General features: G+C 41.3%; 1 protein-coding gene and 1 non-coding gene across 2 annotated transcripts; one reads left to right on the forward strand and one right to left on the reverse strand.

Annotated features, from left to right (window-relative positions):
* Positions 1–1300: 1300 nt before the first annotated feature.
* On the reverse strand, positions 1301–3078 carry LOC140178437 (protein MAIN-LIKE 1-like). The gene is made up of 5 exons (XM_072215516.1): positions 2853–3078; positions 2416–2786; positions 2200–2286; positions 1856–2122; positions 1301–1708 (listed from the first exon to the last, which is right to left on the reverse strand). Exons 1-5 carry the CDS (start codon positions 3076–3078, stop codon positions 1301–1303), a joined length of 1359 nt encoding a protein of 452 aa, XP_072071617.1.
* Positions 3079–9693: 6615 nt separating this feature from the next.
* LOC112745376 (small nucleolar RNA R71) lies at positions 9694–9801 on the forward strand. The gene has a single exon (XR_003173308.1). It is a non-coding gene; the product is annotated as a small nucleolar RNA R71 (small nucleolar RNA).
* The last annotated feature ends 3677 nt before the right edge of the window (positions 9802–13478 follow it).

A 13478-nucleotide genomic window follows, 5' to 3' on the forward strand; every position in this document is an offset into this window, starting at 1 on the left:
CGAGGATGACATTGAAGAATTCAGTGGTGATGAGGCAGAAGCCGTTCTGGAAACGCAACCTCTGCATGGCGACAATGTTCCTCCAACACCTGTCGAACCGGTAGGTGGAAGTGTATCCTCCAGCACACCTGCACACTACCTGTCCCTAAATCTTGGAGCAATGCATTCGAGTAACGCAGAGGACAGACCTAGCAGCTACGCTCTGTCAGGCGAGATGGAGCTCGAGATTGGGTTAAAGTTTCTGAACCGGAAAATAGCGATGCTGGCAGTCAAAAACTACAACATCAATAGGAGTGCAGAGTATAAGGTCGTAGAGTCAGACCAAAGGAGGTATGTATGTCGATGCAAGCAGTTCGGTGATCGATGTCGTTGGATGGTACGGGTTGCGAAGACAACGACTTCCCGATTTTGGGAAATTCAAAAATACGAAGGGCCTCATAGTTGCCTGGCAAGTTCGATGTCTCAAGACCATGCTCAACTAGATAGCAATGTGATCTGCCAGCACATATTCCCCATGGTGCATGCTGATGCGACTATTTGTGTAAAGGTGTTGCAAGGATCGGTAGAGTCAGCGTACGGGTACAAGGTGTCTTACAAGAAGGTTTGGCACGCGAAGCAGAAGGCAATCGCAAGGATCTATGGTGATTTGGACGAGTCGTATGACCAGCTGCGCAGATACTTCAATGCGCTGCAAGCTTTTGTCCCAGGTAAATCCTTGCAATTTACTTTCGTACGGTCTTTGCTCTTAGTTGTCCATTTACTCCTTAACAACTTTGACTAAGTAAAACAATTGGTTTGCAGGGACAATTGTTGACCTCCAAACGGTTCTGTACTATGTCGGAAACACCCTTGACCGTGATAGTGTCATGTTTCACCAGGTTTTCTGGTCGTTCCCTTCATGTGTTCAAGCGTTTAGGCATTGCAAGCCGCTGGTCTCAGTAGACGGAACACACCTGTACGGGAAGTACGCTGGCACCCTTCTCATGGCCATAGCACAGGACGGAAACAACAACATTATGTCCGTCGCTTTCGCCCTCGTCGAAAGAGAGAACACAGATTCATAGTACTTCTTCCTGACCAATTTGAGGAGACATGTAGCGACTAGGCCAGGAGTTCTTCTTATCTCCGACAGGCATGCTGCAATAAAGGCCGCATTGGAGCGTGAAGGATGTGGTTGGGAACACAATGTTTATTATGTACGGCATATTGCTTCCAACTTCGCAACAAGTTTCAAGAGTAAGGAAGCCAAAAGACACCTAGTTAATGCCGCTTATTCGAAGACGCAAGAGCAGGCGCAGTACTACCTTGAATTAATTAGCAGTGAGGATCCCGTAGCATCGCCACAGATGATGGGTTGGATAAGAGGGTTGGAGCCACCTAAATGGCTGTAACACCTTGATGAGGGCCGACGATATGGCATAAAATGCTGAATGGAAGATGGCTGGGTAGGCTCCGCTTGAACAAAAGGTTGCGGGTAGTAGTAGTCCCCAGGAACTGGAAGAGGCTGTGATGGAGCATGGTAACCCATGTCTGGCTCAAAACCGGGGCGGTCTTCCTCTGGTAAATCCGGCCTATCCTCCCCAGGGTCAGCATGTTCTTCAACTCTGCCTCTGCGAGGACGGCGACGACGATGGTCTCGGGGAACCGGTGGCAAATTAACAACGGGGCCTCTTCCATACTCTTCCGGTGTGCCTGCAGGGACAACTTCCTGCCTTGGATCATGGAATGCATCAGGGGCAGACAAAAACCTCCTTGTTCTGTTGCAGTACCACCTATAGTAATCTTGACTGGGACGCAATGTATCTGCACGATCAATGTGCAGCCTGTATGCATCACCTCGCCGGTTTGCTCATACCTCAAACCACTCAGATAGTCTAACGGGCCACCATCCGTCATTATTGCTGGCCGACTGTCGATGGAAAGTATCAATATTAAGCGGAGGGTTTGGAGGTCCTTGCTTTCCCCCAAATTGACGCAACACTCGGTCAACATTTAGGATCTCAATCCATCTGAAAAATATGAGAGGCACAACGGCGGTATAGAAATCTCCATGTGGGTGGCCGAGGAATTCAGCCGGAACACTAGACAGAATCTGTGGGTCCATGTACGGTTTCCAAACAAACTACACATAAAAGAAACCCCTTCAGTAAAAGCATATACACAGTTGTTCGTAACATATTAATAACAACTAGCACTAACCTCATCCACGTGCAGATTGTTCAACCTCAGACGGTGCCTCAATAACCGCTGCTCAGCATAGTCATTTTGTCCTTTTTTTCCTGCCATCTGTTGGACAACGACAAAATTTAAAAAAAAAAAGAATTTCCAACCGCAAAGGATAGCTGAGAAAAGTCACAAAGTGAGAAGACATATACCATACCTCGTGGCTAAAGGAAAACTATACGGTGTCATGACATTCGGTGCCAAGAAAGGTAACCTGTAGTATATCCACGACATGAGCAACGTATGACAACCGGCCATACCCTCAACACTATAATCTATTGCTAAGCACATAGCACGATATAACCAACAGAGGACGGCGCTACCCCAACTGTAGGTGCAGATGGCATCATAGTCAGCCAATAACGGCAGATATCGAACATGCACCGTGTTATTTGCCTTGTCCGGAAGAAGCACACCTCCCAACAAGTAAAGTATGTAACACCGTGCATACTGCATGAGGCCATTATCTTCTAAGTCAAGCGGCATCTGTTGAAGACGAGTTCTGAGCCACTTCAGCTTTATGTTGAACTTCGTTGTCCTTACGTGGCCGACGGGAATCTCACCTAGAAGTTCATGACACCATTACCAAATATCTCTTTGGTGAAACTTGCTCCATGACCTCAAAGTACCACTAACAGGCTGACCATCAACAGGTAACCCTAACTGCATTGCTACATCCTCCAGGGTTATCGTACACTCGCCCCAAGGGAAGTGGAAGGTGTGTGTCTCCGGTCGCCATCGTTCAACCAAGGCACTAATAAGTGGATTGTCGTACTCGAAGTGCTTGATCAAAGAAGCGTGGTAAAATCCCGTGCGTCTTAGATAAGGCTCAAGCCTCTGCCGCCTAATTTCCATGCTTGGATCCGCAGGGTTGGTGCACGAAATTGTGATCTCCAGGCTCGAACAAATCCTGGTAATGGCTCCAAAGCTTGGTGCTCTGATCTTAATTCATGATTGTCACAACTTCGATACAACTAACCAGCAAGTGCACTGGGTCGTCCAAGTAATACCTTACGTGAGTAAGGGTCGAATCCCACGGAGATTGTTGGTATGAAGCAAGCTATGGTCACCTTGTAAATCTCAGTCAGGCAGATATAAATGGATAATGGTGTTTTCGAATTTAATATAATAAAATAGGGATAGAAATACTTATGTAATTCATTGGTAGAAATTTCAGATAGGCGAATGGAGATGATTTCGTTCCTCTGAACCTCTGCTTTCCTGCTATCTTCATCCAATCAGTCTTACTCCTTTCCATGGCTGGCTTTATGTGATACATCACCACTGTCAATGGCTACTTTCGGTCATCTCTCGGGAAAATGATCCAATGCCCTGTCACGGCACGGCTAATCGTCTGGAGGCATCACCCTTATCAATGGCTTCATCTTATCCTCTCAGTGAATAATATGCTCACGCACCCTGTCACGGCACGGCTATTCATCTGTCGGTTCTCGATCATGCTGGAATAGGATTTACTATCCTTTTGCATCTGTCACTAACGCCCTGCAATCGCGAGTTAGGAGCTTGTCACAGTCATTCAATCATTGAATCCTACTCGGAATACCACAGACAAGGTTTAGACCTTCCGGATTCTCTTGAATGCCGCCATCATTCTAGCTTACGCCACGAAGATTCTGGTTAGGAGATCTAAGAGATACTCATTCTAGCTTATTTCATGTAGAACGGAAGTGTTTGTCAGGCACGTGTTCATAGGGGAGATGGTGATGAGCGTCACACATAATCATCACCTTCATCACGTTCTTGGGTGCGAATGGGTATCTTAGAAACGAAATAAGATGAATTGAATAGAAAACAGTAGTACTTGCATTAATCTTTGAGGAACAGCAGAGCTCCACACCTTAATCTATGGAGTGTAGAAACTCTACCGTTAAAAATACATAAGTAAAAGGTCCAGGCATGGCCGAGATGGCCAGCCCCCAAAACGTGATCAAAGGATCATAAGGTAATCCAAAGATGCCAAATACAATAGTAAAAGGTCCTATTTATAATAAACTAGCTACTAGGGTTTACATGAGTAAGTAATTGATGCATAAATCCACTTCCGGGGCCCACTTGGTGTGTGCTTGGGCTGGGCTTTGATTGTTACACGTGTAGAGGTCCTCCTTGGAGTTGAACGCCAGCTTTTGTGCCAGTTTGGGCGTTCAACTCTGGTTTTGGCTCCTTTTCTGGCGCTGGACGCCAGATTTGGGTAGAAAGCTGGCGTTGAACGCCAGTTTACGTCATCTATTCTTGGCCAAAGTATGGACTATTATATATTGCTGGAAAGCCCTGGATGTCTACTTTCCAACGCAATTGGAAGCGCGCCATTTCGAGTTCTGTAGCTCCAGAAAATCCAACAGCATCAGCAGTCCTTTTTCAACCTCTGAATCTGATTTTTGCTCAAGTCCCTCAATTTCAGCCAGAAAATACCTGAAATCACAGAAAAACACACAAACTCATAGTAAAGTCCAGAAATGTGAATTTAACATAAAAACTAATGAAAATATCCCTAAAAGTAACTAGATCCTACTAAAAACATACTAAAAACAATGCCAAAAAGCGTATAAATTATCCGCTCATCACAACACCAAACTTAAATTGTTGCTTGTCCCCAAGCAACTGAAAATCAAATAGGATAAAAAGAAGAGAATATACTATAAATTCCAAACTATCAATGAAACATAGCTCTAATCAAATGAGCGGGACTTATAGCTTTTTGCCTCTTGAATAGTTTTGGCATCTCACTTTATCCATTGAGGTTCAGAATGATTGGCATCTATAGAAACTTCAGATTTCGAATAGTGTTATTGACTCTCCTAGTTCAGTATGATGATTCTTGAACACAGCTTCTTTATGAGTCTTGGCCGTGGCCCTAAGCACTTTGTTTTCCAGTATTACCACCGGATACATAAATGCCACAGACACATAATTGGGTGAACCTTTTCAGATTGTGACTCAGCTTTGCTAAAATCCCAATTAGAGGTGTCCAGGGTTCTTAAGCACACTCTTTGTTTTTGCTTTGGACCTTGACTTTAACCGCTCAGTCTCAAGTTTTCACTTGACACCTACACGCCACAAGCACATGGTTAGGGACAGCTTGGTTTAGCCGCTTAGACCAGGATTTTATTCATTTAGGCCCTCCTATCCACTGATGCTCAAAGCCTTGGGATCCTTTTTATTTGCCCTTGCCTTTTGGTTTTAAGGGTTATTGGCTTTTTCTGCTTGCTTTTTCTTTTTTTTTTCTTTTTTTTTTTCGCCTATATTTTTTTTTCTTTTTTTTTTCTGCAAGCTTTGTTCTTTGCTGCTTTTTCTTGCTTCAAGAATCATTTTTATGATTTTTCAGATTATCAAATAACATGTCTCCTAGTCATCATTCTTTCAAGAGCCAACATATTTAACATTCTTAAACAATCAACTTCAAAAGACATATGCACTGTTCAAGCATACATTTAGAAAACAAGAAGCATTGTCACCACATCAATATAATTAAACTAAGTTCAAGGATAAATTCGAAACTCATGTACTTCTTGTTCTTTTGAATTAAAACATTTTTCATTTAAGAGAGGTGATGGATTCATAGGACATTCATAACTTTAAGACAAAGTTACTAACTACTAATGATCATGTAATGAAGACACAAACATAGATAAGCACATAACATAGAAAACGAAAAATAGAAGAATTAAGAACAAGGAATGAATCCACCTTAGTGATGGTGGCGTTTCCTTCTTGAGGAACCAATGATGTCCTTGAGCTCTTCTATGTCTCTTCCTTGTCTTTGTTGCTCCTCCCTCATTGCTTTTTGATCTTCTCTTATTTCATGAAGCATGATGGAGTGCTCTTGATGTTCCACCCTTAGTTGTTCCATATTGGAACTCAATTCTCCTAGGAAGGTGTTGATTTGCTCCCAATAATTTTGTGGAGGAAAGTGCATTTGAGGCATCTCTGGGATCTCATGGTGATGAGCTTCCTGCGCCTCTTGAGCTCCATGAATGGGCTCTCTTGCTTGCTCCATCTTCTTCTTAGTGATGGGCTTCTCTTCCTTAATAGGAATGTCTCCTTCTATGAAAGCTCCAGCTGAGTAACATAGATGGCAAATGAGGTGAGGGAAGGCTAACCTTGCCATAGTGGAGGACTTGTCAGCCACCTTGTAGAGTTCTTGAGATATAATCTCATGAACTTCCACCTCTTCTCCAATCATGATGCTATGGATCATGATGGCCCGGTCTATCGTAACTTCAGACCGGTTGCTAGTGGGAATGATTGAGCATTGAATGAACTCCAACCATCCTCTAGCTATAGGCTTGAGGTCCAATCTTCTTAGTTGAACCGGCTTGCCTTTGGAGTCAACCTTCCATTGAGCTCTTTCTACACATATGTCCATAAGGACTTGGTCCAACCTTTGATCAAAGTTGACTCTCCTTGTGTAGGGGCGTGCGTTCTCTTCCATGTTTGGCAAGTGAAACGCCAACCTCACGTTTTCCGGACTAAAATCTAAGTATTTCCCCCGAACCATTGTAACATAGTTCTTTGGATCCGGGTTCTTACTTTAATCATGGTTCTTGGTGATCCATGCATTGGCATAGAACTCTTGAACCATTAGGATGCCGACTTGTTGGATGGGATTTGTTAGAACTTCCCAACCTCTTTTTTGAATTTCATGTCGGATCTCCGGATACTCATTTCTTTTGAGTTTGAAAGGGACCTCAGGGATCACCTTCTTCTTGGCCACAACATCATAGAAGTGGTCTTGATGGGCTTTGGAGATGAATCTTTCCATCTCCCATGACTCGGATGTGGAAGCTTTTGTCTTCCCTTTCCCTCTTCCAGAGGATTCTCCAGTCTTGGGTGCCATCAATGGTAATGGAAAAACAAAAAAGCTATGCTTTTACCACACCAAACTTAGAATATTGCTCGCCCTCGAGCAATAAACAAAAGAATAGAAGAAGAAGAAGAAGAAATATGGAGAGGGAGAGGGAGATGTGGTTTCGGCCAAGGAGAGTGTAGAGGGGTGTGTTGTGTGATTTTGATGAAGAATGGAGGTCTTTATATAGGGAAGGGAGGGGGGTTAAGGTTCGGCCATATGGGTGGGTTTGGGTGGGAAATTGGATTTGAATTTTGAAGGTAGGTGGAGTTTATGAGGTAGGTTTATAGGGAAGAGTGGATGGATGTGAGTGGTGAAGGTTTAGTGGGGAAGAGAGATTGAGGTGATTGGTGAAGGGTTTTTGGGAAGAGTATTTATGGGGTTGTGTGAAAGAGAGTGGTGAGAAGAAGTGAGTGGAGGTAGGTGGGGATCCTGTGGGGTCCACAGATCCTGAGTGGATCCTGTGGGGTCCACAGATCCTGAGGTGTTCAAGGATTTACATCCCTGCACCCATTAGGCATGTAAAAATGCCTTTGTACCCAACTCTGGGCGTTCAGCGCCAGGTTGGTGGCCATTTTGGGCGTTCAACGCCCATCTGTATGCCATTTCTGGCGTTGAACGCCAGAACCATGCCTGTTCTGGCGTTCAGCGCCCAGAAGCTACCCATTTTGGGCGTTCAGCGCCAGAACCATGCTCTGTTCTGGCGCTGAACGCCAGACAGATGCTCCTCCAGGGTGTGCTTTTTCTTCTGCTGTTTTTGATTCTGTTTTCAATTTTTATATTTATTTTGTGACTCCACATGATCATGAACCTAAGAAAACATGAAAAAAAATAAAAATAAGAATTAGATAAATATTGGGTTGCCTCCCAACAAGCGCTTCTTTAATGTCAATAGCTTGACAGTGAGCTCGCATGGAGCCTCACAGATGGGCAGAGCTTTGTTGAAACTTTCCAACACCAAACTTAGAGTTTGGATATGGGAGTTCAACACCAAACTTAGAGTTTGGTTGTGGCCTCCCAACACCAAACTTAGAGTTTGACTGTGGGGGCTCTGGTTGACTCTGCTTTGAGAGAAGCTTTTTCTGCTTCCTCTCCATGGTTGCAGAGGGAGATCCTTGAGTTTTAAACACAAGGGAGTCCTCATTCCATTGAAGGACTATTTCACCTCTGTCAACATCAATTACAGCTCTTGCAGTGGCCAGGAAAGGTCTTCCTAGGATGATGGATTCATCCTCTTCCTTTCCAGTATCCAGGACTATAAAATCAGTAGGTATGTAAAGGCCCTCAACCTTTACTAATACATCTTCTACTTGTCCATAAGCCTGTTTTCTTGAGCTGTCTGCCATCTCTAGTGAGATTTTAGCAGCTTGCACCCCATAGATTCCCAGTTTCTCTATTACAGAGAGGGGCATGAGGTTTATTCCTGAACCAAGGTCACACAGAGCCTTAAAGATCATGGTGCCTATGGTACAGGGTATTATGAACTTTCCAGGATCCTGTCTCTTCTGAGGCAATGTCAGTTGATCCAGATCACTTAGTTCATTGATGAACAAGGGAGGTTCAACTTCCCAAGTATCAATGCCAAATAATTTGGCATTTAGCTTCATGATTGCACCAAGAAACTTGGCAGTTTGCTCTTCAGTAACATCCTCATTCTCTTCAGAAGAGGAATACTCATCAGAGCTCATGAAGGGCATAAGGAGGTTCAATGGGATCTCTATGGTCTCTAGATGGGCCCTAGAGTCCTTTGGTTCCTCAGAGGGAAGCTCCTTATTGACCACTGGACGTCCCAGGAGGTCTTCCTCCTTGGGATTCACGTCCTCTCCTCTCCTCACAGGTTCGGCCATGGCGCTTATGTCAATGGCCTTGCACTCTCCTTTTGGATTCTCTTCTGTATTGCTTGGGAGAGCACTAGGAGGGATTTCAGTGATCCTTTTACTCAGCTGGCCCACTTGTGCTTCCAAGTTTCTAATGGAAGACCTTATTTCATTCATGAAACTTACAGTGGCCTTGGACAGATCAGAGACTAAATTTGCTAAATTAGAAGTATTTTGTTCAGAGTTCTCTGTCTGTTGCTGAGTTGATGATGGAAAAGGCTTGCTATTGCTAAACCTGTTTCTTCCACCATTATTAAAGCCTTGTTGAGGCTTTTGATCCTTCCATGAGAAATTTGGATGATTTCTCCATGTTGAGTTATAGGTGTTTCCATAAGGTTCACCTAAGTAATTTACCTCTGCTATTGCAGGGTTCTCAGGATCATAGGCTTCTTCTTCAGAAGATGCCTCTTGAGTACTGTTGGATGCAGCTTGCATTCCATGCAGACTCTGAGAGATCATATTGACTTGCTGAGTCAATATTTTATTCTGAGCCAATATGGCATTCAGAGTATCAACTTCAAGAACTCCCTTCTTCATAGGCGTCCCATTACTCACAGGATTCCTTTCAGAAGTGTACATGAACTGGTTATTAGCAACCATGTCAATGAGTTCTTGAGCTTCTGCAGGCATTTTCTTTAGGTGAATGGATCCACCTGCAGAAGTGTCCAGTGACATCTTTGATAGCTCAGATAAACCATCATAGAATATATCTAGGATGGTCCATTCTGAAAGCATGTCAGAAGGACACTTTTTGGTCAACTGTTTGTATCTTTCCCAAGCTTCATAGAGGGATTCACCTTCTTTCTGTCTGAAGGTTTGAACATCAGCTCTAAGCTTGCTCAGCTTTTGAGGAGGAAAGTACTTGGCTAAGAAAGCCATGACCAGCTTATCCCAAGAGTTCAGGCTGTCTTTGGGTTGAGAATCCAACCATAATCTAGCTCTGTCTCTTACAGCAAAAGGGAAAAGCATGAGCCTGTAGACTTCAGGATCTACTCCATTAGTCTTAACAGTATCACATATCTGCAAGAATTCAGTTAAGAACTGAAAAGGATCTTCAGATGGAAGTCCATGAAACTTGCAGTTCTGCTGCATCAGAGAAACTAATTGAGGTTTCAGCTCAAAGTTGTTTGCTCCAATGGCAGGAATGGAGATGCTTCTTCCATGTAAATTGGAATTAGGTGCAGTAAAGTCACCAAGCATCCTCCTTTCATTATTATTATTTTCGGCTGCCATCTCCTCTGCTTGTTCGAAAATTTCTGAAAGGTTATCTCTGGATTGTTGTATTTTAGCTTCTCTTAATTTTCTCTTCAGAGTCCTTTCAGGTTCTGGATCTGCTTCCACAAGAATGTTCTTATCCTTGCTCCTGCTCATATGACAAAGAAGACGGCACAGAAAAATAATAATAATAATAGAGATCCTTTATACCACAGTATAGGGATCCCTGTGTAAGTGGAAGAAAAGAGGGGGAGATAAAGAATGTGATGTAAAGGAAGAAACACAACTGTAAGGATGGAAGAGATGTGAGATGAGATGTTAGGATATGAATGAATAAATAGAATAAGATGGGAGAGGGATAATTTTCGAAAAATATTTTGAAAAAGAGTTAGTGATTTTCGAAAATGGTTTTTTTTTTTTTTTGAAAATTGTTAGTATTTTTTCGAAAATTAAGATTTAAAATTTAAAATAATAGTTAATTAAAAAGAAATTTTGAAAAAGAGGGAAGATATTTTCGAAAATGAGAGAGAGAGAGAGTTAGTTAGGTAGTTTTGAAAAAGTTAAGAAACAAACAAAAAGTTAGTTAGTTAGTTGAAACAAATTTTGAAAAGACAAGGAGTTAGGAAGTTAGAAAAGATATTTTGAAATCATATTTTTGAAAAAAGATAAGATAAGAAGATATTTTTGAAAAGATATGATAAAAATTTGTTTTGAAAAAGATTTGATTTTTAAAAATCACAATTAATAACTTGATTCATAAGAAATCACAAGATATGATTCTAGAACTTAAAGTTTGAATATTTCTTAACAAGCAAGTAACAAACTTCAAATTTTTGAATCAAAACATTAATTGATTATGTTATTTTCGAAAATTTGGTATAAAAATAAGAAAAAGATTTTTGAAAAATATTTTTGGAATTTTCGAAAATAACTAAGAATTTTGAAAAAGATTTGATTTTTGAAAAAGATTTTGAAAAAGATAAGATTTTCAAATTGAAAATTTGATTTGACTCATAAGAAACAACTTGATTTTAAAAATTTTTGAAAAAGTCAACTCAAATTTTCGAATTTGATGAGAGAGAAAGGGAAAGATATTTTTTTTTATTTTTGAATTTTTATGATGCAAGAGAAAAACACTAAAAAGATGCAATGCATGAAATTTCTAGATCAAAACAATGAATGTATGCAAGAATGCTATGAATGTCAAGATGAACACCAAGAACACTATGAATGTCATGATGAACATCAAGAACATATTTTTGAAAAGTTTTTTTAATGCAAAGAAAACATGCAAGACACCAAACTTAGAATTCTTTAATGCCTAGACACCAAGAATTAAAGAATGCATATGAAAAACACCAAACAACACAAAACAAAAAATCATCAAGATCAAACAAGAAGACTTACCAAGAACAACTTGAAGATCATGAAGAACACTATGAATGCATGAAATTTTCGCAAAATGCAAGATGCTTATGCAATTGACACCAAACTTATAACAAGACTCAAGACTCAAACAAGAAACAGGAAATATTTTTTATTTTTATGATTTTCTAATTTTTTTGGATTTTTTTTTTCGAAAATATTATGAAAAAGAAAAAATAAGGATTCCAAAATTTTTAATATAAATTCCAGGAATCTTGCATTGTTAGTCTAAAGCTTCAGTCCAGGAATTAGACATGGCTCACTAGCCAGCCAAGCTTTCAATGAAAGCTCCGGTCCAAAACACTAGACATGGCCAATGGCCAGCCAAGCTTTAACACCAGAGTATATTGCTCTTGATAACAAATTGCTGCCTCAGTCCAAATAAATTTAGACATGGCTTTACAGCCAGCCAGGCTTCAACATGCTTCATGAAACACTAGAATTCATTCTTAAAAATTTTGTATAAAATTTTTGAAAACATTTTTATTTATTATTTTTTTTCGAAAACAGATGATAAAATTTTAGAAATATTTTTGAAAAAATTTTTGAAAATAAAATAAAAAGAAAATTACCTAATCTGAGCAACAAGATGAACCGTCAGTTGTCCAAACTCGAACAATCCCCGGCAACGGCACCAAAAACTTGGTGTTGTTGCCGGATCAAACTTGGCACTGATGTTACCGGACCAAAAGCTTGCCGAAAACTCAAATAATCCCCGGCAACGGCGCCAAAAACTTGGTGCACGAAATTGTGATCTCCAGGCTCGAACAAATCCTGGTAATGGCTCCAAAGCTTGGTGCTCTGATCTTAATTCATGATTGTCACAACTTCGATACAACTAACCAGCAAGTGCACTGGGTCGTCCAAGTAATACCTTACGTGAGTAAGGGTCGAATCCCACGGAGATTGTTGGTATGAAGCAAGCTCTGGTCACCTTGTAAATCTCAGTCAGGCAGATATAAATGGATAATGGTGTTTTCGAATTTAATATAATAAAATAGAGATAGAAATACTTATGTAATTCATTGGTAGAAATTTCAGATAGGCGAATGGAGATGCTTTCGTTCCTCTGAACCTCTGCTTTCCTGCTATCTTCATCCAATCAGTCTTACTCCTTTCCATGGCTGGCTTTATGTGATACATCACCACTGTCAATGGCTACTTTCGGTCATCTCTCGGGAAATGATCCAATGCCCTGTCACGGCACGGCTAATCGTCTGGAGGCATCACCCTTATCAATGGCTTCATCTTATCCTCTCAGTGAATAATATGCTCACGCACCCTGTCACGGCACGGCTATTCATCTGTCGGTTCTCGATCATGCTGGAATAGGATTTACTATCCTTTTGCGTCTGTCACTAACGCCCTGCAATCGCGAGTTAGGAGCTCGTCACAGTCATTCAATCATTGAATCCTACTCGGAATACCACAGACAAGGTTTAGACCTTCCGGATTCTCTTGAATGCCGCCATCATTCTAGCTTACGCCACGAAGATTCTGGTTAGGAGATCTAAGAGATACTCATTCTAGCTTATTTCATGTAGAACGGAAGTATTTGTCAGGCACGTGTTCATAGGGGAGATGGTGATGAGCGTCACACATAATCATCACCTTCATCACGTTCTTGGGTGCGAATGGGTATCTTAGAAACGAAATAAGATGAATTGAATAGAAAACAGTAGTACTTGCATTAATCTTTGAGGAACAGCAGAGCTCCACACCTTAATCTATGGAGTGTAGAAACTCTACCGTTAAAAATACATAAGTAAAAGGTCCAGGCATGGCCGAGATGGCCAGCCCCCAAAACGTGATCAAAGGATCATAAGGTAATCCAAAGATGCCAAATACAATAGTAAAAGGTCCTATTTATAATA

Source organism: Arachis hypogaea, chromosome 14, assembly GCF_003086295.3.
Source record: "Arachis hypogaea cultivar Tifrunner chromosome 14, arahy.Tifrunner.gnm2.J5K5, whole genome shotgun sequence".
NCBI lineage: Eukaryota > Viridiplantae > Streptophyta > Magnoliopsida > Fabales > Fabaceae > Arachis > Arachis hypogaea.

What these genes read in the sequence shown, in the direction of transcription:
- LOC140178437 (XM_072215516.1), bottom strand. Translation starts at nt 3,078, where the DNA reads ATGGAAATTAGGCGGCAGAGGCTTGAGCCTTATCTAAGACGCACGGGA. An exon ending in TGATGGTCAGCCTGTTAGTG is followed by an intron (nt 2,787 to 2,852) that starts GTACTTTGAGGT and finishes ATGAACTTCTAG; the next exon opens with GTGAGATTCCCGTCGGCCAC. An exon ending in TACCTTTCTTGGCACCGAAT is followed by an intron (nt 2,287 to 2,415) that starts GTCATGACACCG and finishes GTTGTCCAACAG; the next exon opens with ATGGCAGGAAAAAAAGGACA.